Source organism: Dipodomys spectabilis, unplaced genomic scaffold (genome assembly GCF_019054845.1).
Source record: "Dipodomys spectabilis isolate Male_0828 unplaced genomic scaffold, ASM1905484v1 ptg000032l, whole genome shotgun sequence".
NCBI lineage: Eukaryota > Metazoa > Chordata > Mammalia > Rodentia > Heteromyidae > Dipodomys > Dipodomys spectabilis.
In genome coordinates this window covers 8140391-8168383 of record NW_024870709.1, presented here as the reverse complement: position 1 = coordinate 8168383, position 27993 = coordinate 8140391, and the positions used below count along the sequence as shown (strand labels likewise).

The 27993-nt window shown below is 40.5% G+C and overlaps 1 protein-coding gene across 1 annotated transcript; it reads right to left on the bottom strand.

Annotated features, from left to right (window-relative positions):
* Positions 1-8: 8 nt before the first annotated feature.
* Positions 9-20410, bottom strand: Btg3 (BTG anti-proliferation factor 3). The gene is made up of 5 exons (XM_042676819.1): positions 20139-20410; positions 15886-16063; positions 8902-9039; positions 3683-3890; positions 9-683 (listed from the first exon to the last, which is right to left on the bottom strand). The coding sequence occupies exons 2-5, from the start codon at positions 16056-16058 to the stop codon at positions 444-446; spliced, it is 759 nt and encodes a 252-aa protein (XP_042532753.1). The 5' UTR covers positions 16059-16063; positions 20139-20410; the 3' UTR covers positions 9-443.
* Between the last annotated feature and the right edge of the window lie 7583 nt (positions 20411-27993).

The following is a 27993-nucleotide window of genomic DNA, read 5'->3' as shown; positions in this document are numbered from 1 at the left end:
CACATTGCCATGCCTCAAACTACTTTTTATTTCAACTACATGATTTCACACAATTCTTCTAAAACAATGACATAAAATAGATTTGCTGTGTATAAATAACTTACGTAGTCTCCCATAAAGTAAATGCTCAAAGGTGCTAGAACAGATCGTCCACTTCTACAGTGTTTTCGTATCCAACAGAGTTGATGCACAATATATAAATACTCAAGTCCAATATTAAAAATTCAGGCACTTGACTAATAAAGTTTCTCAAACTATATCAATTTATCTAAAGTGCATATATACTTTTTAAGAAAGAATATTCAATAACTTTTCTAGAAAAATAAGTTTGATGGTTTGGTCCATCTAACTTCACTACTAGGAGTATGAACTCTTAACATGTAATGTGTTATAAGATATAGTCTATCTTTTACTCAACATTACACCCTCAGAATCAAAAGAAGCTAGTGAGGTGCTAACATATGAGGATTAATCCAGTGATTTCGGTCACAATGCATTCCAGGAGGAGGAACCCATGTCACTGGAACTGGGCGATATGATTTATTCTTCCTTCCTGGATTTGGATAACCAAATGGAACAGGAGGAGGATAGTGATTCTGATGGCTATGCCCTCGATACATTCCTGGCTTTTTTCTGGGCAAAGGCTGCCACACCGGAAGAGGTGGGAATATAAGTTCTGAAATCTGTAGAAAAAAGAACACAATAGTTAATTCAAAGGAAAAACTAGTTATGTGTCCGGTAAAGACTAGGAGACCTTCCAGATTTCTCAATGAAGGCAAAATCATTTATCTATGATCCTAAGAGTAAATCTAAGTGGCATTCCTAACGTTTGTTAAAAACATCATAATAGGTGGACAGTGCTTTGGGAACAAATGAGGAAATAAATGAACTTAAACATATTTATAATGACCTCACCCAGAAAAGATAAAAACACAATGAATGGAAGCTTACCCAGTCACTTAGAGAACTTTAAATACAAACAATCATGCCCCACTGACTGAACAATAATAAAACCTTAGGTATTCTACCAGAACTTTCTAGTTCATTGTGTTATAGCCAGTTTAGTTTGAGAACAAAAGCTTTTGATTAAGTGCACATTCAAAATCTTATCCTCATTTTTGGACCTCTGCTCAGAACGTAACACCCTGTGAGTTTCAGATTTCTGTGATCTCCAATGTGTTCTTCCAGTTTATTATTTATGTTCTATATAACATTCATACAATGAGCAGGAACTCCTTGCTCTTACCAGATTTAACAACCCATTTATCACTGTCAATATACCTGAAGATGCATGTATGTTGTGTCTTCATACATACCTATTTACTTAAAACACAGATGCAACACAAATATTAATCTATATGTCCAAATTTTTGTACTTTGACTTATACATATATAAACATACATTTTAATTTTTATTTAGGAGAACTGCTGCCTATTTGGGCAGATGCATATTCAACTTTAGAAGCGTTAGTTTTTTAAATCTAGCTCCTTTACATTCTTGCCAATATTTGGTGCTGTTAAGACTTTAATTTGGGGCTGGGAAGGTGGCTCAGTGGTAGAGCGCTTGCCTTACATGCATGAGGCCCTGGGTTCAATTCCTCAGCACCACATAAGCAAAAAGAAAAAAGCCAGAAGTGGCACTGTGGCTCAAGTGGTAGAGCGCTAGCCTTGAGCTGAAGATCTGAAGAGCTGAGGGACAGTGCCCAGGCCCAGAGTTCAGGCCCCAAGACCAGACCCCAAGAAAACAAAAAAAGACTACTTAATTTGGAAAAAGTAATGTTTCGTTGTGGTTTTACTTTATATTTCCCTAATGATAAATGGCTAAACATCTTTTCATGTGCTTATGGGTCACTTATGTAACAACTTTCACCCACTACTTTTTTTTTTTTTTTTTTGGGGTCTGGTCGTGGGCTCCTTATTCTTTAGTCCAACTTTTTGTTTTAATCCAACTCCAAACCTACCTTAATGTTATGTTTTATAATTGAAATGATAATTAAAACTAATATAAAAATAGGTACACTTAAAAATTTACTGAAAATCAGAAATAAGGATTAACTCAAAAGATCTCTGTAGGTTTCTTTGACTAAAAGATTTTTTTTTATTATTGAAGAGTATTGTTCAGTCAAAATTTTTAAAAGTGTAAGATTGGCACTGGTGGCTCATGCCTGTATTCAAGATCTGGAAGACTGCAGTCTGAAGTCAGTCTACAAAGAAAAGTCCTTGAGATTCCATCTCCAAAATAACCACTGAAAAGCTACCCTGGAAACATAGCTCAAGTGGTAGATCACCAGCCAAGTAATCATGAGAGTCTGGGTTCAAACTCCAGTACCAGCAAAAAAACAAAAATCAAAGAGTTTTTAAAGTGCATTAAATGGACATTCTTAGCCGAGGAACACAAAGATGTAATGCCTTTGTGCTTCAAATCATATATAAAATTTTTACTGAAATAAGTCCCAGGAAATGGAAAAAATATATTTAGTGTTCTCTGGTATAAAGTAAATGGAGTTGTAAATGCATTCCTGCTAATTATATGACTCAGAAAGCAAATGGGAAAAATGTTTGAGTTTGAGTAAAAAAATTAAAGTTAGTGGTTTCTCTTTTACTATTGAAAAGGGATAAAACAAGAAGGTTAAACTCAAAAGTAAGAAATGGAAGTGTTAAAGACTATAAAGGGGGGCTGGGAAGGTGGCTCAGTGGTAAGAGTGCTTGCCTTGCATGCATGAGGCCTGGGTTCAATTCCTTAGCACCACATAAGCAGAAAAAAGCCAGAAGTGGTGCTGTGTAGGGCGCTAGCCTTGAGCTGAAGAGCTAAGGGACAGCGCCCAAACCCAGAGTTCATCCCCCATGACCAACCAAAAAAAAAAAAAAAAAAAGACTATAAAGATGAGTGGCAATTTTGGAACTTAAATTATACAAATATATATATTTTTTGTCAGTCATGGGCCCTGAACTCTGGGCCTGGGTGCTGTCCCTCAGCTCTTCAGCTCAAGGCTAGCACTTTACCACTTGAGCCACAGCACCACTTCAGGCCTTTTCTGAAGATGTAGTGCTGAGGAATTCAACCTAGGGCCTCATGTATGCAAGGCAAACACTCTACCACTGAACCACCTTCCCAGCCCAAATTATAGGAATATTTTATCACCATGATTTTGTATTTAATGGGAAAGAGGCTCATTAAAAATATATTTATGCTGGGTACCGGTGGCTCATGCCTATAATCCTAGCTACTAAGGAGGCTGAGATCTGAGGATCATGGTTCAAACCCAGCCCAGGCCCAGGTAGGAAAGTCCATGAGACTCTTATCTCTAAATAAACACAAGAAAACCAGAAGTGGTGTTGTGGCTCAAGTGGTACAGTGCTCACCTTGAGCTGAAGAGCTGAGGGATAGTACCCAGGCCCAGAGTTCAAGCCCCATGATCACCACCACCACCACCACCAAATATATATATATATATAAATTGGCATTGAGACTCACTTTATCGAAGATCTGCTTTACTATTCAGGAATAATATTCATTAATATATATACATATACATATATATATATATCTCAGAGGGGGCAGTTTCCTCTTAGTGTGAGAAAGGCTCAGATGTAGAATATTAAATCAGAAATCTTGGGCAACATAAGTAGGACTATCTGAAATATCTGCTAAATCCTCCAATATAAGGAGTTTCATGGTTACCTGGTATACAGGACTTGGGGCTGCAGCCACCAAAGTGGGTTTCACTGCCACTTCCTTACTTGTTTCTTCATCTGAAGAAGAGGATCCAGAATGATAATCGGAGGTCACCTTATCAAGGGCCCTGGAAACTTTCTTGGAGATCTCATCCTTGTTCTCATCCTCATTTTCAAAGCTGGCAACAATGAATGCATTGTTTTTCTCTCCATACCTGTGTATATAAATGTTTTTAAAATCTTCAACAAAGCAAGAAATGTCCATAAACACAAACAGGCTCAAACAAGTCACTGCACCAAGGAAATAAAGGAACTATTGGAGAATTGGCTCTGAACATTATCCTAACCAGTTCCATGTCGGCCCTTGGGCTGTAATTGTCTCCTTCTGGTTTATATAAGCACAAATATAAGTGATTCAATTCTCTTCCTCATTTGTTTTTTGCTAACAATAAAAACAGTATCAAAAAACACTATAAAGTAATGCATTCTATTACATCTTTTTTTCTTTTTGGTCGGTCGTGGGGCTCGGACTCTGGGCTTGGGTACTGTCCCTCAGCTCTTCAGCTCCAGGCGAGCACTCTACCGCTTGAGCCACAGCGCCACTTCCTCTATTACATCTTTATATGCAATGCAGTCTATTACAGAATAGTTTTCTAATGTAATCCCAGCTACTCAGGAGGCTGAGATCTGAGGAATGCAGTGTGAAGCCAGCCCAGGCAGGATAGTCCAAGAGACTCTTATCTCCAAATAACACCAGGAAACTGGAAGTGGCGCTGTGGATCAAGTCCCTGCCTTGAGCTAAAGAGCTCAAGGACAGTGCCCAGGACCAAGATCTTGTTCAAGCTCCATTACCAGAAAAAAAAAAAGTGTCAAAATATGTAACCATGACTGTTATCTCAACAAAAAAGGAAAATAAATTATGCAAAGAGAGAAATTAGCGTATAGTCAACACTAAAAAACAAATATTTAAAGTACAAAGGAAAACATATAAGCTATTCAAATAGATTCCACAAAATAAATATTACTAATGCCTAATAAGTGTTAAGACATAGGAAATTTAATCAAACAATTCTAAATAGGTAATTGAAATTTAGAAACACAAGGGTTCTGTGCCTGTGCCTTGAGGTTAGTATGAGGGCTTTCTTCAAAGCAAGTGAAGCTACTAACTGTATTACCCTGACATCAGAATGAACAGCTAGTATTTCAGTAGAATTAGCAATGGATAACCTTTACACTTTCCATTTTTTCAATTATGTACTGCTAAAACATCAAGACTAAATTAGTTACTATGCAATAATTATCTAATGTTCCTTATAAGAAGATTGCTCACACCTGTAATCCTGACTATTCAGGAGGCTGAAATCTGAGGATTATGGTTTGAAACCTGCCCAGGCAGAAAAGTCAGTGAGACTCTTTATCTCCAATAAACTACTCAGAAAAAAGCCGGAAGCGGTGCTGTCGGAAGCGGTGCTGTCGGAAGCGGTGCTGTCGTTCAAATGGTAGAATGCTAGCCTCGAACAAAAAGAAGCTTAGGGACAGTGCCTAGATCCTCAGTTCAAGCCCGATGATCAGGAAAAAAATTTTTTAAAAAGATTGCAGAAATTACCGAAAAGTTATAAAGTGCACCGAGTACATAAAAAAAACTGCCAGCTATCCTCAGACTTTCTCATCACAGGAAAGATGTTATCTATTCTGTATCCTCAAATATTGAATTAACTGATAAACTTTCAAACTATATAGCATTCTATGTACTTATCCAGCATTTCATTCTGACACAATGTCTCAAGACTATGAAAGATGTTCCTTTGTAGTACCTCTTAGTCTCTATACACCAATGAGTTATTATATTTAAAGACTCAAGGTATAAGATGTTCAATTATTCTTCGTTAGCATTGCCTTAATGTTCAGACCATTTATCTTTCTAATTATCCTTCTTTTTAATATCTTAATGTCCCCTGTTAACTTACATCAATTGCTTTTACACAAGTTCTAATTTATCTTTCTTTCAGAGGTTCTATATGATCAACTTATACAGTGAATGTGATTTCTATTAATGTGGGGGAAAATGACAACACCAATTTTGGCAAAATTTAATCATATAAAATGTTAGGTTCATATAGTTACTAAAAGTAGCAAGATGGAAGCATATTCATTTTTCATTATTGGCCATTATCAAGTAATGAAATATCCAATTAAATAGAATGTTCATATAGCTAAAGCTTTTATCTTTAAGATTTAAGACTTTTTTTTTTTTTTTTTTGTTGGTCATGGAGCCTGAACTCTGGGCCTGGGCACTGTCCCTGAGCTCTTCAGCTCAAGGCTAGCACTCTACCACTTGAGCCACAGTGCCACTTCCAGCTTTTTCTTCTTATGTGGTGCTAAGGATCGAACTCAGGGCCTCATGCATGCAAGGCAAGCACTCTACAATTGAGCCATCTTCCCAACCCTTATGACTTATTTTAAACACTTAAAATAATGCCCAAAATGTGTATGTAATTAGATTTCTTAAACTTGGATATAAATTTTTTCCCTGATAATTTAACATCCTTACGTTATCTATTTGTGTATTAATATAATTTGGGTCTACTTAGCTTTTCTCTTGCCTGTCAGACATTAAAATTCTTTTTTTTTAGTTCACAGTGGTGGTTATTTTTATTTTTTATATGTTCTTTATTGTAAAAATACTGTATAGAAGAGTTACAGTTACATGAGTAAGGTAATGAGTACATTTCCTATAGAGCATTGTTAACCTCTTCTTTTGTTTTTCCCCTTACCTTCCTTCCCTCCCCTGCTGAATTATAAAGTTGGTTTTTAACATAGTTTCTTGTACATCTCTCATTGTTACAATGGGTCAACCTGTACTCTTGTGCATACTAGGGAAGAGATCTACCACTGAATTATACTTCTACTTTCTGAGCAACCCTCTTTCAAATGCTTTTTGTAATTATTTTGTGGGTTGAAAAGCTATACAACCTTAAAGAATATGTGTTAAATAAATCAACTGGCAATGATGGAAGGAGTGAAACTGATCCAGATGCATTGCACTTATAAACTGATATGTTGAACTGAGAATCTTTTGAGTAACTACTTAAAAGACTTAAAAAAACAAAGTGGAACTGAGCTGTGGCTGAAAGTGGCAGAGCTCTAGCCTTGAGCAGAAAAGCTTAGGGACAGTACCCTGAGCTCAAGCCCTGCAATCAACCAAAAAAAAAAAAAGTCAACTTTGATGTCACTGGTGGCACACACTGGCAATCATAGCTACTCAGGAACCTGAGATCTAAAAACAAAGTTTCAAAGCCATCAGGGGCAGAAAACTTGAAACTCTAAAAGCTGGAAGTGGGAAGGGAGATGTGGCTGAAGTGGTAAACTTCAGCAAAAAGTGTCAGAGACAGTTCCCAGACCTTAAGTTCAAGTCCCAAGACCTGCACCAAAATATTAAATAAGTCACCTGGGCTCAACTAAAAAAGTAGCCAATTTAGTACAATAGCTTCTTCTGCCAGTTTTAGTGGCCCAGTTTAAAACCAGATTAAAGTGAGTCCCCATAATCTAAAGATGCTTGATATTAACACACCTAAGTTGCTTAATCTTCATTTTTCTATCTGAAAAAGAAAGCTTGGAAGAATCTTCACCTCTATAAAACTGCACCTTCTACATCTGATTTCCCAAAGCAGGAAGTTTAAAACAATGCTGGCAAAATGGGTAGTCATTTCTAGGGGTGTTTTTGGTAAAGCATTACATATTTTCACTTACACCTTCACTGCTGAAGAAGTTAAAGGCTCTGACCACCTTAGATTTGCATCAAAAAGCAGTCAATAGAAAAGAAGTAAATAGGGGTTGGGAATGGCTTAGAGGTAGAGTGCTTGCCTAGCATGCATGAAGTCCTGGGTTCAATTCGTCAGTACCGCATAAACAGAAAAAACTGGAAGTAGTGCTGTGGCTCAAGTGGTAGAGTGCTAGCCTTGAGCAAAAGAAGCCCAAGAACAGTGCTCAGGTCCTGAAGTCAAGCCCCAGGACGGGTTAAAAAAAAGAAAAAAGAAAAGAAGTAAATATATCTCAAAACCACAGAGAAACATCCTATAGGTATAGCAAGAGAAAATTGTTATGAGTTCTAAGCTTTTGGTTCATTCTATTCCTTCCTATAAATGTCTTTCCCATCCTGTCACCTGCTCCATTTCCTTTTTTAAAATCCTCCCAGTTCAAGTATCATGCATTCAATAGTCTTTACTGATCCTTAACACAGCCATTAACTTTCTCCTATCAACTATCATTGTACTTTGTACAATTCCTAGTATAATTCAGATTATAAAACTGCTTACTCTTTTTTATTCTTTATTATACTGTAAACTACTTAAAAGAATGTTTTCATTTTGAAAACATTATAACATAAGGGTACCTAGTCCACAATGTTAATATGTAGATGAAACAGATCTCACAGGATAGAGCAAATTCCATTATGGAAAATATCACTCAGCCACTTGAAATACACAGACCTACCAAAAATTATTACTCATTATTATCTGGTGTTAACTTGAAGAAGGGAAAGATCTACTTGTAGATCTACAGTAAACTCTTGGCAATGCTCTAGGAAAACTTTGTTCAGTTCCTAAGTTTCTTATATTGTCAAACAAGAATATAACTTTACCATCACCCCAGGAAGGTTATTTAACATTTTTTATTGTATTTTTCATTTTTATAGCAATTTTTTATTGTGATTAAGTGATTATGTAAATTTCACAAATTTCCCAGTATTGTGGGATAGTGATATTTAGTTAAAGTCACAAACACATTCTAACCTTCATGGGGTAAATTGTATTTATCGTGGTCTATATTTTATGAGTTCTATGAGCTTTGACAATACATTTATTTCTTCCACGTCGGGTGATATATACATTTCTTTTTGCTTAGTGTCAGTTGTTTCCTCTTTCCTGCTCATTCCTTCCCTCCCATTGAGTTGATTAGTTCGTTTTGATCAGTGACTTCCAGTGCAGTTGATGGGTCCCACTGTTGTATGTTTTATCCTGTTTCTGTGTCCTCCTCCTAGTTTCCCTCCAATGTGCACATATGTACCACAAAGTCCTGTATCATCACCCAAGAAGGTTATTTCACGTATTTGTTTTTGTAAAAGCCAAACCACCAGCTCCAGCTCCAGGATGCAAAGATACACAGGCAGGTCAAATACAAGAGTATTTGGCAAAATCAGTTCAGCTGCCAAACTTGCCAACTCACCGACAGCACACTTCACACGGGTCCACCCAGAGTGTGAGCTCTTTAGGCAAACCCAGATCACTGTACAAAATACAGCTGTTCTCACAGGCTTTCAGGACATCAGGATCAACTCTCTGAAACTTATTGACACGAATGCATCTGCAACAAAGTAGACTTAGATTAACACCTTTATATGAATCTCCATCACAAACTTTATCATTATTTGTGAAGGTGAGTAATCATAATACCCTAGAGAGCCCGGGAGCATATTTAGCATAATTATCCTAAAATGAGAGTAAATATGAATACACGCAGCATCAAGACCACTCTGTTTAGTACAATAAAGTGTTAAGAGGAAATCCTTTGCCTCATCCATAATTGTTCTAAAAGTACAGAATCAGTCAAGGACAAAGAAACATCTATATCACACATTTATATACCTGTCTGGGCTGGCTTTGAACTACAATCCTCAGATCTCAACCACATGAGTAGCTAGGATTACAGGTGTGAGCCAACACCCAGAAAGGGCTTTTTTTTTCCTTTTTTTTTAACCACTATGTGAGTTAAGGTGATAATAGAAGGAGAAGTTTAAATTCCTATATAAACGATATAAATTTATATAAATTTAAGACATTCTTTTTTTGAGCCACAGTGCTACTCCTGGCTTTTTCTGTGTATGTGGTACTGAGGAATTGAACCCAGGGCTTCATGAATGCTAGGTAAGCACTCTTCCACTAAGCCACATTCCCAGCCCCGTCTTTCGTTTTTTTTTTTTTAAATGAAACAGATACTTAGGGCTACAAGTATGTTTGAAGTGATAGAACATTTGCTTAGCATACTAGGGCCTTGGCTTCAATCTCCAGTATTGTAAGAAGGGACATTTTTGTCAAACTTATACAAGTCAGGTAAAGAGTACATTTCTTTTTTTTTTTTTTTTTTTCAGGTAAGGGGTAGGTTTATTCAGTAGACCAGCTGGGACCAGGCAAGGTTGGCCCTCCACGCGGCTGAGAAAGGCCAGGGAAAGAGAGAGCTGGGAAAGAGAGAGGAAAGAGAGAAAAGAGCTAGAAAAGAACAGAGAGAGAACAGAGAGCAGAGAGAGCTAGAAAAGAGCAGAGAGAGAACAGAGAAAGAGAAGAGAGAGCTAGAAAAGAACAGAGAGAAGAGTACATTTCTTTTGGACAATGTCATCCCTTCCTTTGTTCTCTGTTTTTCCCTCTCATCCCTACCTACAATGTCTAAAGTCAATTTTCTTTTCTTTTCTTTTTTGTCAGTTGTGGGGCTTGAACTCTGGGCCTGGGCGCTGTCCCTCAGCTCTTCAGCTCAAGGCTAGAGCTCTACCACTTGAGCTATAGCGCCACTTCCGGTTTTCTGGTGGTTTATTGGAGATAGGAGTCTCACGGTCTCTCCTGCCCAGGCTGGTTTTGAACCGCGATCCTCAGATCTCAGCCTCCTGAGTAGCTAGGAAAACAGGCGTGAGCCACCAGCGCCCAGCCCTAAAGTTAATTTTCAACATAAGAAAAAAAGTGAAAGCCAGGTACTAGTGACTCATGCCTGTAATCCTAGCTATTTAGGAGGCCGAGATCTAAGGACTGCATTTAAAGCCAGCCCAGGCAGGAAAGTCTGTGAGATTCTTATTTCCAATTAAACACCAGGAAACTGGAAGTGGTGCTATGGCTCAAAGTGGTAGAGAGCTTGCTTTGAGCAAAAAAGCTCAGGGACACGTAGGATGAGTTCAAACCCCACAAATGCCACCCCCCCCCCCAAAAGTGAGAGAAACCAATAGAGGAGCCTCAGTTAATTAATTTATATTGTTGGTTGTGGGGCTTGAACTCTGGGCCTGAGTGCTGTCCCTGAGCTCTTCAGCTGTCCCTCAGCTCTTCAGCTCAAGGCGAGCGCTCTACCACTTGAGCTATAGCACCACTTCCGGTTTTCTGGTGGTTTATTGGAGATAGGAGTCTCACAGTCTCCCCTGCCCGGGCAGGAGAGCTCTTCAGCTCAAGGTAAGCACTCTGCTACTTAAGCCACAGCACACTTCTAGTTTTCTGGTGGTTATTTGGAGATTAGAGTCTCACAAACTTTCCTGCCCAGGCTGGCTTTGAACTGCAATCCTCAGATCTCAGCCTCTAGAGTAGCTAGGATTATAGGCATAAGCCACGGTGCCCAGCTCAGTTAAATTTTTTTTTTGGGGGGGTCTGGTTGTGGGGCCTGAACTCTGCGCCTGGGCGCTGTCTCCCAGCTCTTCAGCTCAAGGCTAGTGCTCTACCACTTGAGCCACAGTGCCACTTCCAGCTTTTGGGCCTCATGCATGCAAGGCAAGCGCTCTACCACTAAGCCACCTTCCCAGACCCCAATTTTTTTTCTTTTGGATCTGGTCACGGGGCCTGAACTCTGGGCCTGGGTGCTGTCCCTCAGCTCTTCAGCTCAAGGCTAGCACTCTACCACTTGAGCAGCCACAGCACCACTTCCGTTGTTTTTTTTTACTTTTTGCTTATGTGGTGCTGAGGAATTGAACCCAGGGCCTCATACATGCAAGGCAAGCGCTCTACCACTGAGCCACCTTCCCAGCCCCCCAATTTTTTTTTAACCTAACCTAAGAAACACCACACCTACCTATAAAATGTTAAAAGATACTACCAGAGTAAAGGTAAAAATACACACTGAGAAGCATTCTGCTAAAAGGAAAGGTAGATTTAATGAAAAAATACTACTTACAACCAAGAATCAATTAAGATTTGGGTGTTAGTCCTAGTCACAGTATGTATGTACCTATGTGTTGTGAGTATATTGGGGATAGAACTCAGGGCACTTGCTTGCCTATTTTGCTCTAGGCTGGTTCTCTACTATTTAAGCCATACCTTCACTTCTGGCTTTTTGCTGGGTTATTGGGGATGAATCTCACAAACTTTTCTGCCCACGGTGACTTAGAATCTTGATCCTCAGTTCTCAGCCTCCTGAATAGCTAGAATTATAGCTATGAATCACCAGCGCACTAGCTTTAACTTTTTCTCAGATGTGAAGATAAAAAGTAAATATGTCAATATAAGTTAACTCACAGCTAGTAATTATACTATAAAATACAATTCTCTCAGTAATAACGTGTTGCTTGGGCTGAGGATATAGTTTAGTAATAGAGTACTTGCTTAGAATATGTACAGTTCTAGGTTCAATCCCCAGCAATGAAAAGAATAATGTGCTATGTACTAGTTGTTGTTTTTTTTTAAAGTTGACTGATTTCAATTTTGATTGAAAAAAGTTAAATAGTTCTAATTATGTAACAACTAATAATGTTTCTAAAGTGTTATAATTCAAATGTATACTAGGCCACAGTTTTATAAATTTTTTGAATGTATTAAATCCTTAATTCCCAGCCTTTGAGTTAGACACTAAATTCACCACTGTTTAAAAAAAAAGGCAGAGTTTAAGTAACTTATTCCACATCATAAATTAGTAGTGATGAATCAAGGCTTTAAGTCTAGGCCACCAGACTCCAAAGTTCATGTTATTTAACAATACCCAGGGTTGGGGTATAGCTCAGAAGTAAAGCACTTAGGTCTGACTTGTGTGAGCCTCTCAGTTTAATCCCTAGCACAAAAACTAAAACTTCACAATATTCTCTGTCCATCAATTCCTGTCTTAACAGAGTTATTAACAATAGCAAATTCTAAGTGAAAAAATGCTTTATGATATGACACTTTGTTTTGTTAGTAAGATCACTCTGTTACAGATTCTAACGCTGTAGAGGGTAAGCTGGGCATTAGTGACTCCATCCATAATCCTAGCTACTCATAAGGATGAGATCTAAAGATCATGATATGAAGCCATCCTGAGCAAGAAAGAGACTCATTTTCAATAACCAGTAAAAAGCTGAAAGCAGAGCTGTGGCTCAAGTGGTAGAGTGCCAGCCTTGGGCAAAAAAGCTAAGAGACAGAGCTCAAGGTTGGCATTCAAGCCTGTGTGTGTGTGTGTGTGTGTGTGTGTGTGTGTGTGTGTGTGTGTGTGTGTGTGTGTGTGTGTGTGTGTGTGTGTGTGTGTGTGTGTGTGTGTGTGTGTGTGTGTGTGTGTGTGTGTGTGTGTGTGTGTGTGTGTCTCCAATGTGCCTCAGCATCAAAAGCAGTTCAAGACATGAAAATATATCTTAAGCATATAGCTTAATATATCTTTTAAATATATTCTCCACAATGAGCGATGCAGGTTCTAAACTTAAAAATTATATGTAAATATACTTAGATTTTGCTTTGCCAAATTTAGATACCGTATTTTATACTATTTTTCACTCTACACATTGACTACTTATACATTATCTACTTACTTTTCAAAAACAAGATTTTAAAACTTGCACATATAGTCTATCATTTACTTAATGTTGAGAGTTCTTTCCAAGTTTTTGCAATTAGCCTCAACCATAAACTGAAGAGACCCTTAATCCTATATTCTCATTTTTATTTCCCTCTGCAGTCTACAGATTTTACTCCAGACTTTACTCCTAAGTTTTAAAAAAAAAAAATTTTTTTTTTTGGCCAGTCATGGGGCTTGAACTCTAGGCCTGGGCACTGTCCCTGAGCTTCTTTTGCTTAAGGCTAGCACTCTACCACTTGAACCACAGCACCACTTGTGGCTTTTTCTGTATATGTGGTACTGAGGAACTGAACCCAGGGCTTCATGCGTGCTAGGCAAGCACTCTACCACTAAGCCGCATTCTGAGCCCCTATTCAAAGTTTTAAAGTGAATCTTTTGGTCACATGCCAATATCTTGTTTGACTACCTTTTCCCTTTTAGTTAATGGAAATGAAATTGTACACTGTCTGACCTTGAAGTATTTAACTTGACTGTGCCTCCTTTTTTCAGTAACAGTAGCTTAGCACTTCCAAATCCTTCACCCAATGTCAAATAGATCATCGTAAAAAGCCTCAATAGCTCTAACTCACAAAAAGCTATTCTATCAGATATGAAGATGTGCAGAAAAAAAATCAAATGAGAAGATGAAAAATGAGTCATGCTTACATTAACATCTACATTTCTACTTTAATTAGTCATTCTACTAAGAAATCTCGTTGGATAAAAACAAGAAGAAAATATAGTAATTACCTTGGTTCTTAGCTTGTCAATAGAAAAGTTGGGCTCATATAGTTTTAAGCAAATGAAAAGTAAACATTTCCTTGTCATCTTCTGCCTAGATTTGTCAATTAGTCTTATATTTGTCGTTAAGTGAGAGAAAGGAAGGCCTCTTTACAACAAGGCATTGAATTATTGATCTGTGGGGAAAACTTGGGGGACAATATACACAAATAAAAGGATTTCTATAGTTATGAACAACTGTTTAATTTTTAACTGTGTGTGTGTGCACGCTAACACTTGGGCTTGAACTCAGAACTTCTTGCATTCTCTTTGCTTTTTCTCTTAAGGCTGGTGCTTTACCACTTGAGCTATAGCTGTACTTTTGTTCTAGCTTTTTGATGGCTAACTGGAGATGAAGAGTCTCATACTTTCTTATCTAGGATGGCTTCAAATCATAATCTTTAGATCTCAACTTCCTGAGCAGTTAGGATTGTAGGAATGAGCCATAATTACACAGCTTCACATTGAGTTTTTGTAGCACATCAAAATGGGAAAAGCAGCAACAGAGGGCTTTTAAGCTTATAGAATAGTGAGATATAAGAGAATAGGTATGACAGGTCAGGTTACTTCTAGCTGTAAATGTAACTTATAAAACAGAGTACAAAAGATAGCTCCAAATAAGAGGTATCTACCTTCTCAGTGCCAAAACAATGATGTAAGAAAGCTTATGAGAATTTGGAGTTAGACTTGAGTTCAATTCTGAAAACCAGCTAGGCATGAGTGGCTCACACAAGTTATTCAGGAAGCTAAGATATGTAGGGATCGCCAGTTTGAAGCTAGCCTGAGCAGGAATGCCTGAATCTCTTGTCTCCAATTAAGCATCAAAAAACTGGAAGTTTTTTGTGGCTCAAGTGCTAGAGCACTCCAGGGCACCACCTGGGCCCTGAGTTCAGGCCCCCTCAGCACTGGCACAAAAAGGAAAAAAAAAAAAAGGAAAGGATTCCCAAGCCAGCCGTGGATCATAGATAACTTACCTTCATCTACAATTTTAGTAGCTTTTATCATGAAGAATTGTTCATAGTATAAATAAAATCAGTCTTGTCAGTGTCAAGAACATACCAGGTATCTAATAACTAACCTTGGCTCAATTTTTCCATAAAATCTGTCTCTTTAAAACGTATGTAATAATATGCTGGATGCCAGTGGCTCATGCCTGTAATCCTACCTACTTAGGAGGCTGAGGTTGGAGGACTGTGTGGTTGAAAGCCAGCCTGGGCAGGAAAATCCACAAGATTCTTATCTCTAATTAACTACCAAAAGACAGAAATGGTGCTATGGCTCAAGGTGGTAGAGCACTAGCCTTGAGCACAGAAACTCAGGGACAGTGTCAAGGCTCTGAGTTCAAGTTCCAGGAAAGGCACAAATCAGACAAACAAAAAAAGCATATAATATGCTTTTACATACAAGAATTATTTCCTCAAAACCTTATATACCCATTTATGGTTGATTAGAAGTGCTTAAGAATTGTGAAAAGCCCCAAGTACCTATGCTATAGGAGTGTACTCAGTCAGGAGCCAGACTATAACCACTAGAGCCTACGAGCCTATGGCACTGGCCTTTCAAGACTAAGCAGTAGGACTCCCATCAACAAACACCTGCACTTTGATTAACTGGAGATAATCTCAGGGACTTTCCTGCCTGGGTTGGCTTTGAACCATGATCTTCAGATACCAGCCTCCTGAGTAGCTAGGATTACAGATGGGAGCCATCAGGCCAAATACCTACATTTTAAAATGAGTAAGGAGAATACCTAGCCAGCCGATAGTTATGTATTTTGCAGATAAAACTGGCACGGTCAAGGCAGCCTTCACTCCTCTAGCCTTGTACTCATTTCAGAGTCAAACTATTTCTTCACTTAGTACAATACAACCATACAATGCAATTTGTTACCGGTAGGCCTGTCCTTTCGATGGTTTTTCTGGATACCAGTGATTTTTGTACTTCTCTTGAAGTATCAGAGTCAATTTCTCAGCAAACATCTCAACTGCCTCTTTTTTCAACTTGTCATGCTTTCGAACCAGTCTTGTAAAAAAGAAGACAACGGCAGCAATTTCATTCTTCATTTTCCCTGCAAAGATAAAACATGTTTCCTTAAAAACAAAGTATATAAAGTAGAAGATAAAGTTTTGCAAAACATTCCTCCTTACAGATTCCTCTCCTTCTTCCAGTTTTATCTTGTGCTTCACAGGCTCATATCTAGAATTGGGAACAATCGTCATATTTAGGCCACAAAGACCTATTATAAAATACTGCCTGAGAATCATAGTACTTATCTTTGTGAATATGGAGCACACCAAATGGTTACTGTTGACTGAAATAACATTAAAAGATACCACTCAAGAAAAACCACAATGATATATAGGTGTTACTATACATGTTAATACTTAGATACAACAATTGACCTTTAAAATTCAGTAAATGATTTGGAAAAACCACACAAAAAGGTGTATTGTAGAGTCATTTTGGAAATATTTTGCAAGTCCATAAGTTACCATATTCTTCACTCATTCCACTTTTTACCTTATGCCCCAGAAAAATGCATAGAAATGGTCCTAACAACATTATTCCAAATAAAGCAGAAACTACCCAAATGTGTATCAACTGATGAGTGACAAATACAGTGTGGTATACACAATGTAGTGGAATATTATTTGGTAGTTAAAAGGAGTGAAGTACCAATATATGCCAGTTATGAGTGAAGCTTAAAATACCCTATGGAAAGAAACCAGATACAAAAAAACACATATTATATTCTATTTATATGCAATGTTCAGAATAGGTAGATCAGTCAAAATGAAAATATATTAGTGGCTTAGAGGCAAGAAAGGAAGTCAAAGGAAGAGTAATACTAGTAAATTCAAGAATATTTCCTAGGGGGCTAGGAAGGTGGCTCAGTGGTAGAGTGCTTGCCTTACATGCATGAGGCCCTGGGTTCGATTCCTCAGCACCACATAAGCAAAAAGAAAAAGTGGCGCTGTGGCTCAAGTGGTAGAGCACTAGCCTTGAGCTGAAGAGCTGAGGGACAGCGCCCAGGCAGAGTTCAGGCCCCATGACTGGACCCAAAAGAAACAAAAACAAAAACAAAAAAACCAGAAACAAAAACAAAAAAAAAAACAAAAACAAAAAATATTTCCTGGGACAATAAAAATATTGTAAAACTGAGTATTACTTTTTGTTGTTGCCAGTTCTAAAGCTTGAACTCAGGGTCTGGGTACTATCTATGAATGAGCCTCTTTTGCTCAAGGCTAGTGCTCTACCACTTGAGCTGCAGTGCCACTTACGGCTTTTTCTGAGTAGTTTATTGGAGATAAGAGTCTCACAGACTTTGCCGGGCTGACTTTGAACTGCAATCCTCAGATCTCAGTTTCCTGAGTAGCTAGGATTACGATGTGAGCCACTGGCGCCCTGTTTTAAAATTGAGTATTTTAACAGTTGCAAAACTGTAAATATACTAAACTACTAAAATGTGTTTTTAAAAAGAGGTGAGTTGTACAGTATGTAATTCACCTCAATATAGCAGTAAAATATAAAGAAATTTCAATATTGAATTTCTGTAAGTACTTTCAGGAACAAAGCTTTAATTCCCTAAAGGACAAAAACTAATGCCGGGCGCCGGTGGCTCACGCCTGTAATCCTAGCTACTCAGGAGGCTAAGATCTGAGAATCACAGTTCAAAGCCAGCCTAGGCAGGAAAGTCCATGAGACTCTTATCTCCAATAAAAGCCAACCGAAAACTGGAAGAGGTGCTGTGGCTCAAGCGATAGAGTACTCGCTTTGAGCTGAAGAGCGCAGGGACAGTGTGCAAGCCCACAGTTCAAGCCCCAGGACCAACAAAAAACAAACAAACAAAAAACACTAGTGAATATCCACGTATATTAACAGAGTATAAATTCAAGATCACAAGCAGAAAATCTAAAAGAAATAATCAGATATTTGGCTAGACTTTGGCATTGCCTCAAAGAAGGAATCTTAAAATGGCAGATCTGATGATTTATCATTGATTAAGCCATAAAGGCAAAAAAAAAGTATCCTGGGATTGTTTTGATATATAATCTGTCTTTGCTGGATGAGCTCATTCATTTGGCTGGCTGTAAGTAACTTGGAGTTATTCACATGCAGCATTCACTAAGCAACATCACCTTTTTGTGAGCCAATTATTAAAGACATACAACCCTTGCTATGTTTAGTATAAAAATCAATTACCTTAGCAAGTCTATTTTCCTACACATTCAAGAAATATGGCCAATTCTGTTAGCTTTCTTTTGTCCAACTGTTCTTTAAGTCTCTGGTCGGTCATACTGTGAATTCTTTATTCTGTGTGCACACTCAAACAAGGAACCTCACTGTGAAATAAATTCTATATGGTTATCTGAGAGGTGTGCTGGCAGCCATACTCACCCTGATGCTGGATGGGAAGACACCCAAGCCTTTTCTTCTGGAACCCTATGCCAAATTCACTTTCTACGGTTAAACTACTAGGAACTCGGTACAGATCTGCACACAACAGTGTGTGGGCACACACAACTTTAGTCCACTACAACTGCTGTACAACCTCCTCCCAAAAAATGTGAGCTATTTCCACTTTATAAAGCTATATTTATACTCCACCACGGTATGATGGAAAAGAAAACCCACTGGTATTTAGTACAGTTCAGGAAGAAAGTTGCTGATGGAACCACACTAACCTCCACCTCACCAAAGAAGAAAAGGAACCACACTAAAGAAACATACCAACTCTTTGACTGTGTCATTTTCTTTATTCATTAAATATGTGAAATATGTGCTACATATCAATCAGAGTTTGGGCATTTGCTTTTGTTTGTGGTTTCATATCAAAAAAAAATCAAGAAAGGAAGGAAAGAACCACTTAGTGGCTGTTTTTGGTTGTAACACAAGATGAGTCATATGGACTTTATTTTTCTGTTTGAAGGAATGATGACTGGAACAGCTGAGAAATTACACCCCCCTCCCCTTTGCCCCCAGTACCAGTATTCTAGGATACCAAAAGGTTTAAAAAAAGAAAGAAAGAAAAAAGCCAATGAAGACCTAGGGCATCTTAAGTAGCCCCATTAAAAAAGCTCCCATTTTAAATATTGCTTGGTGACGTCATTCTGGGACGTAGTCACCGCCCAAAGCTGCTCCTCAAGTTCTACTTTGTTCATAGTCCCCGGCCTTGCAGAGGAGTTTATAACTTTGTAGTTTTTTTTTTTTCTCTCCCTTGAAACAACAACAGCAACAAAAAGCTAATCTCAACCGTTTCTATTAAACAAGACTCTTGATGAATGGATGAATGTTCCCAAGGTTGGAGGGGAGTGGGAACTCTAGCCCGTGGCAGGGGGGGGGGGGTAGGGGGGAGGTGCGGGGGGGGGTGAAGAGTCCTTGACCAGCCCGGGGCAGCGTTCCAATGCCGGATCCCGACCCGGAGGAGGTGTAGAATTTCCCAGGGTCCGAGAGTTGGGACTTTCTGAAGCCATCCAAACCTGCGGCTATAGGCACACTGACGCTGGGGTTTCCAGGGCGCTAGGTGCGGACGCATCCCACATCCCCACCCCACTCAGGGGAGTAGATCAAGTCTGCAAAGCTGTGTCCAACTTCTGCAATCCCGGTGGGCCCCAAGTTCAGGGGGAAAGGCCCCCGAACAGCTGGAGCCCAACTCCCAGCTGTCGTCTGGCTCGCCAGCCGAGGATCGGCTGCATCCGGGGGTGGGGGCGGGGGCGCGCTCCTCGGCGGTCCTGGGTTCGAGACCCGAGGCTTCTCCTAGGCACGATCCTCTAGACAACGAACCGGGTCCCGGGATCCAGAGGTCCCCCCCGGCCCGACGCGAAGGAAGGGCCGGAGCCCGCTCTCCTAGCCCACCCTGGGGGCGGGCCGCGAGGCGCCGTGGAAACGTGGCAACGGCCTCGAGGAGGCGGCGGCTCCCGCCCGCCCCGGGCCCGCCGAGGGTCCCGCGGGAAACAACGCGTGCCGCCCCCGCGCGCCCCAAGCCGGAGCCCGGGTCCCCGAGTTCGAATCCGCATCCCTCTCCGTCGCCCTCGCGTCCCGCCCGCCCGCGAGTGTCCGACGTGGCCTCCGGGCGCCCGACCCCCCCCCCACCTCGCAGCCCGGCCATGGCCGCCCCCCCCACCCCGGCCGGGTCTCCTCACCGCTCGGCGCTGCTGCTCGCGAGCTGCAGATCCCGCGGACCTGACGGTATCCCGGCCGGGAACCGAGGACGCCGGCTCGGCAGGGCCGCTCCGCCACACACCGGAGCTGAGCAAGCCCGGCGCTCGGCTGTCGCCTGCTCCCGCGCGTGCGGCTCCCGCGTCGTCGGGTCCGAGCGCGCGAGGAGAGCTCCGACCGACTGACGGACGGACGGACTGACTGACTGGCGGGCGGGCCGACGGGCGCGCGCACGAGCGAGCGCGGTCCCGAGGCGGCGTGCGAGGGGCTTGAAGGCCCGGAAAAGGGGAGGGGCAATGACCCGGGAAAGGGTTGGCGCCGCGAGGGATCCACTCGCGCGCCTGGGGGAGGGCGGGGCGAGGGGTTCGGGGGCGTGGCGTCACGGTGGCCACGCCCCCTCGAGCGCCCGCGGCTGAGTGGCGGCTCGACCCTGCGGGGAGCCGCGGGGGCCCTCACGCCCTCCGCTCGGCCCGCCACGCCCACAAGCCCCTCAGGGCTCGGTTCCCCCCCCCCCCCCCCCCCCCGAGCCTCGCTGGAGGCGGCGATCCCCGCTCGGACTCCCCCGGCCTGGCCTCAGTGCCTGAGGGGGGGGGGGTCGTGCCGGCCACGTTGGCACGGCTCTGCCACGCAGCTGTGGAGAGGGCAGGTTCTACACCCGGCTGTGTGGGAAAGACGGTGAACGGTGCGGGTGCTGCTCGTTTCCCGCCGTGGTCATCACCGGCCCTGGCACTGTCCTGGGTGGAAGTTTCGTTGAGAACTCCTCTGGGGGCCCCTGGAGTTGAGCCTCCCCGCCATGCCACCCCCCCGCCCCCGCGGGGCAGGGGCCTCCGCGCCGCTGGCCACCCTCACCTGGCCGGCGGGACCGTGTCCTGCCCGCGGGCGGGCGGGCGGGCGGGCGGGCCGGCCCGGGAGGCTCGGGGGCGGCGTGTGGGCCGCAGAAACGAAGCCTGCGGAGCACGGGTCATTGCCGAGACGCTGCGAACTCAAGAGGTGCGTCCCGAGGTTCAGAGTTAATGTTTGACCAAGTATAAATATGCAACGGGAACACGGACTCCCTCGAACAAGAAGAGAAAGCCCCGCTTCTCCCCCCCCCCCCCCCCCCCCGGGTTCCCAACCTGGTGAACACACTTTCCAAGACCCCAGTGCGGGCCAAGAGAGCAACAGAGAGTCATGATCACCCCCCCCCCCCCCCCCCCAGGAAGCTTGAACGAGCTAAACTACAACTTCCCCAAGCACTGATGGTTAAAGTTATATATTGACCAGATTCCTTATCGCCCACTAGGCCTGGGAACCTACTTTCCAGCCCTGTTTTATTTTATTTTTTAAACTACTGCTGTAGGTGCATAAGCTATGGCGATTCAAAATGCTAATTTTGAATTGTAGTAGATATAAAAATGGAGCAGTATTAGATATAAATCTCCCAAACTAGTACAATAAATTTACTTGGAAAAAAAAAGTACATAGTCACCAACAGTTTTCAAAATGTGTCCAGAAATTAATAAACTTAGAACTAATGTTCTTTTGAATTTTTATAAATCTATGACTCAGCTGGTCCAGACATACAATATATTATTAAAAAAAATACCATAACAAAACACGCCAAGAACCTGAACCCTTGAAAACTAAGTTTGAAAACGCAGCGAAACTGGACACTGCAAAATGGAATCAGTATATCCAAAATTCTTCTCTTTTTCTTTCTCACCCAAATGGAATTGTTTTTGTGCCTTTCAAAATTTACCTTGCTCTTCTTTAGCCCTATCTATGGGCTTCAAATAGTCTTTCATGTTTATGTGCTTCATATATTCAAAATCACAAAATCAAGGAACAACAGCAAAAAAAATTGATCTAGTAAAGTGGGAATCTTTTTCAAGGAATGTTTTGAGAGGTTTTTCTGCAATGAATTTGCCTACACACCTAGTTCATATCTTGAAGATTAAATCACCACAATGATGATGGTTGTTGTTAGGTCTTTGGGATGTGATTAGGTTTTGAGAGTAGGGCTTCAGAAGTTGGCACAAGAGGTGACCACTTTTTTTTTTGCTTTTTGCTAGAGCACATAAGAAGACAGACTACAAACTAGGAAGTGCACCCCCACCATACATTGGGGAGATGTTGGCACTTTCATGTTGAACTCCCCAACTTCCAAAACTGTGAGAAATTTCTTTTATATAAGCCAATGTATGGTCTTTTGTTATAGCATTTTGGACTAAGAAATGAAGTTGATATAATTACATGTTTATATATATGTACACACATATACATATATTTTCCTTTCATATTTAACTTTAAATATTCACTGGTATTGTGTGTTAATAAGTATAATTTGCGTTAGCACAAGTGATTTCTTTGAAAACGAGCCACCACAACAGAGGCGAGGCTTTGCTGTGATTAATCCTCTAAATCACAGAAAGCAAAAACAATTATTAGCAAAATCTGTCACTTTTTATTTTTATTTTTTGTCATGTTATTTTTTATTAAATAACTATAAAATTTAAATTTATGAAAAGTTTATTTAAAAGCCCTGTTAAAAAGTTTCTTTGGGTACAGAGAAGTTCACATTAAAAACAGAACTGTCTCAGGTACCCTTTTCTCAATTTATCTGTCTAGTTTGAATCTGAATACAAAGCCATCATGTGCGTGTGTGCGTGCGTGCATGCGTGCGTGTGTGTGTGTGTGTGTGTGTATGTGTGTGTGTGTGTGTGTGCATGTTCAAGAGCTCCAGTCCTAGAGCTTAAAGTCAGGATCTGAGCACAGTTTGTGAGCTATTTTGCCCAAGGCTAGCACTCTGCCACTTGAGCCCCAGCTCCACTTCCAGCTGTTTTGGTGGTAAATTGGAGATAAGAGACTTACAAACTTTCCTATGCAGGCTGACTTTGAACCATGATCCCTACAACTTCTTGAGGAGCTAGAATTACATGTAGGAGCCACCTGACCTAAAACCATCACATTTATGTTGGACATAGAAGGATCTTTTTAATGATCAGGAGGAATGTTTAACAATTGAGGATCATTCTATGTCAAGCAAGTGAGTTCTAAAACTTGTTAATTCTAAAAGCACTTAGGTATATTTTTTGTCAGCTTTCCATTACTATAATGGAATTCCTGTGATAATTATGAGAAAACAGTCATTTTTGCTTCATGGGTTTGAAGCATCCAATTCATGTTCATGTGAATCCACAATATTAACTCATATTGGATGACAACGGTAAGGAACAGGTGGTATGGCAAAACTGTTTACTTCATGGCTAGGAAATAAAAGAGAAAAAGCAGCCAGAGTCATAGACTCCTTCAAGACCATGCTCCCCATGACCTGAGGACCTCCTGCTAGCCTCACCTACTAAAGATTCTACTACCTCCTAATACCGTCACCCTGAGATCAAACCATCAGTATAAATTTATAGTCTTCATTATATTTTTATTATGTAAAAACAAAGTCTCATATCTGAAAGTGAGATTGTGACTCCAGTGTAGAGTGCCAGCCTAGCAAGATGAGCAAGAGCCAGGTCTTGAATTCAAGCCTCAGAGCCACCAAGAAAAAAAAGTCATATTACAATCTTTTTCCATGAGTGAAGCCTTGGAATCTGCAAATACTGGCTGCCTACTCTTGAGTTTGTTTCCTTGTTGAAATGCTTCTTTCTGCCACAACCTGATGGCCCAAACATGGCGACCATTTTCAGAGGAAAATACTAAAACGTCTCAAATTCTTTATTGGAAAAGTTAGAATTTGGTTACATCTTACTTAACTGGGCCATATACACTCTGAGCTCCAGTAGAGCTTGTTATTGGACCCTTCTTGTGAAAATTTTTCCTGCTACGCAGGAGAGATACCATTGTTACATTGTTGACAACACTCTGATAGTCTCTGGGCCAGCAGAGAAACATGCCTTTGTTCGCGTATATGACCTAAAAGTATTAGTAAGGGGAGGAGAGGCAGAGGGGAAGGGAGGAGAAGATAGGAAAGGAGAGCTGAAGAGAGATTGGTTGATGTTGAACAATGGGCTTGTGTGATTTTTGATGCTGGAAAATCTAAAATCTTATAAGGCCATCAGACTGAAATTGTATTCTTGAGCTCCAAACATCTATATTTTTAGCTTAAGGCACAATTTCTTTTTTTCTGGGAAACCTCAGATTTTGATTCTAGGGCTTTTGTTTGAGGGAGGCCCAGTCCCTAATAAGTTGGTTTCAGTCTATTCACAGATATAGTTAGGCTGTATTTCCTCCAAAATTCAGGTGTTGCCACAGGGATAGTATTGGGGGATGGTGTCTTTAAAAGGCACTTAAGTGATGAGAATACCCTCTTGAAGGAGATCAGAAATCCTACTAAAAGGGGTTAATGTAGGGAGTGTGAGGGCACAGTACTCCTCTATTCTAGAGAATGCAGCAAGAGGGTGCTTGCTTCAGAACAGAGAATTACCCTCACCAGACAACTAGTCCTACTTGGTCTTGAACCTCCCAGCATATGGATCTGTGAAAAAATTTCTATCCTTTATAAATTACCTAGTTTCTAGGAATTTTGTTGAAGCAGCACAAAGTTACTTAGACATATGTGAGCAGTCTTTTTTTCCATGCTACAATTTATATTATGAATTAAGGGCCACATAAAGATGTAAAGGCAGTAGTTATATTGGAATGTAAAAGGTTTGGAGGTGATTTGACTCCCAGCTGAAAGGAAGTTTTAAGACTTCTGAGGACATCTTGCAATCTTTCCTCACGACTTTTTCAATACAGTCAAGTGGAAGAGGGGAGGCCATAAACGTAAGGAAATAGCTTTCAGGGAAGAGTCACTCCTTTAATGCAAGCAGCATCAGTTACACCACAGAGATGGCTAGAATTAATCAAATTCCCACAGCAAGTCCTGACACTTGATGGCCTAATTAGAGTGATTATGGTTAGGCTTTAAAAATATGCTTTGTCAGCAGATGATCCAATGAGATGATGCCATAAAGAGCCTATTCTCACCCCACCCCTCACCCTGGAGTAGCTTAAAACACGAACTAAAGTTAGTACACTAATAATTGTTTGTGATGTGGTTGGCAAAAATACTTTGCAGTAGTGTGCTTGTAAGAGCGCTTTAGGAGCTAATTGCAGCAAGTTAGGCTTTTCACTACTTTATGGAAAGGTTTCTATTTTGTGTGTGTGTGTTGTAAAGTATGTGTACGTGAGCGAATACTGTATTTCCAGGAGAGATTGCATGACAAAGATTTTTCTCCGTAAGTTTATATTAAAGTTCTTCCAAGTGCTTTTTTTTCACAGAAGGAAGATTTGTGAAAACAATAAACTAATTTTAAACTATGCTAAAATGCACATGGTAAAATGTAAGGAAGGAAATAGAACCAAGTTGTATTGGTAATTGTTTTGTTTTGCTTTTGTTTTCAATTGTAAATACCAAATTACTCGGACACTGAAGAGCTGAAATAGAATCCTTCTTATCTGATATTTAGTATAAATATTACATAAATAGATGCACAATTTTAAGACATTAAAATGTCTCAAGAGGAGTGCAATTGAGAGACTACAACTCACTTGCCCTTTAATAAGGAGGTGGAGCTTAGTCTAATTTCACTAGAGTTTTTCCACTGATATGATCTGTTGAATTAGGAAAACCCCAAATTAATGATGATTATTTTCAATATTCTGTAATGGCATAGTATTTAATTTTATTACTCTTAAGACAGACAATTCAGTCATATGAAAAAATGTTTAAAAGTTCTTTGGTTTAGTGAACCCGTTTGTGGTGGTGTATAGCTATAATCCCAGCACTCCAAAGGCTGAGGCGAGAGGATCACAAACTCAAGGCCAGCCTGGGCTATATAGCGGGTCCTTACCAAAAAAAAAAAAAAAAAAGGAAAGAAAAGAAAAACTTCCTTTTTAAAGGGCAAAATTCAAAACACACTTGTCTTTACAAGTTAGAATAACACAATCTAGGGAAGACTTTAAAAAAAAAAGTGTAAGCCAGAAGCACCAATCTTGTTTCTTTATATTAATTTTCTTTTATCTTAATGTTTGAACTGATGACCTTATGGCTTTGAATACTGCCTTGTGAGAGGACTCCATCATTAATAGTCACAGCTCCAAGTAATCCTCTAAATCAGACCGTGTATCTAACAGATTGATGAGTATCTCCTCTTGGCTGTCTGATAAACATTTCAGAAATGTCCCAAGATGAACCCAGATCTTCCCCGACCCTAAACTTCATTAAACTTCTTCTTCATCCTTTGTGATCTTAGGAGAATTTTATTTTTGATCGGTCGTGGGGTTTTGAACTCTGGGCTTGGGCGCCATCCCTGTGCTCTTCAGCTTAAGGCTAGCACTCTACCACTTGAGCCACAGCACCACTTCTGGTTTTCTAGTGGTTAATTAGAGTTAAGAGTCTCAAGGACTTTTCTGCCCGGGCTGGCTTTGAACTGTGATCCTCAGATCTCAGCCTCCTGAGTAGCTAGGATTACAGGCATGAGCCACCGGCGCCTGGCTCTTAGTAGAATTATTTAACCATGGCTAAAGCCCAAGATTTTGGCATCAACAATAACTCCTTTCTTTGTTCCACATCCCTTAAACCATCCATAAACATCTCTCTTGACACATCTTGCGATATATATGTATATATATACATATATGTATATACATATATGTATATATATACATATATGTATATACATATATGTATATATGTATATACATGTATACATATATGTATATATACATATATATACATATATGTATATATATACATATATATATATATATATATATCAAAGTGCCTACTTTCTTTAAAAAAAAATTTTTTTTGGCTGGGTGCTGGTGGCTTACAGTTGTAATCCTAGCTACTCAGGAGGCTGAGACCTGAGGATTGCGGTTCAAAGCCAGCCTGGCCAGGAAAGTCTATGAGACTCTTATCTCCAATAAACCACCAGAAAACCAGAAGTGGTACTTGGCTCAAGTGGTAGAGCACCAGCTTTGAGCTAAAAGCTTGAGACAGTGCCCAGGCCCAGAGTTCAAGCCCCATGATTGACAAAAACAAATAAATGGCGGGGGTGGGGTGGGGATGGGGGACTGGTTCTGGAGCTTGAACTCAGAGCCCGGGCTCCATCCTTGAGCTTCTTTGCGCCTAAAGCTAGCACTCTACCACTTGAGCTACAGAGCCACTTCAGGCTTTTTCTGAGTAGTTTATTGGAAATAAGAGTCTCAGGGACTTTCCTGCCTGGGTTGGCTTTGAACCACCATCCTCAGAGCACAGTCTTCTGAGTAGCTAGGATTGGCCACCAGGCTTGGCCTTTGATTTTTATATAGTTGACCTAATATAATCTGAAGCTGACTATTCCCATCTCCATGATGATTTTCTAGGCCAATCTGTTACATGAACTGTTGCAGCTGTCTAACTGGATTCTACGCACAGTAGTTCAGAAGGATTCTTTCATAGTGTATATTTGCTCATACCATGGTTCTGCCCCACACTCTTTGTTTCCCATTTCACCTATAGTTAGAAGACCTTTCAGTGGTCTATAAAGCTTCTTGGTCACTACATCCTTATTTTTCCTCTTCCTTCAACCCATGTTCCCTACATGTCTTGACTCATTTCCTGCCACATTCTTCTTTTATTTCTTAGTCTGTATTAGTTTATATTGCTGGTCTAACAAATGATCATAGATTGTCATAAAGTTAGTAGCTTACAACAATATAAATCTATTGTCTCACAGTTTTATCTACACAGAGATTGGCTTGACTTAGCTGTTTTCTCTGGTTTTGGGCAGAATCTACTGCCTTGAGTTTGTACAACTAAGGTTCCAGTTTCCTTGCTACTTGTCAGCTAGAGGTCATTGTGAGAGTCTTCGAGGAATCTCT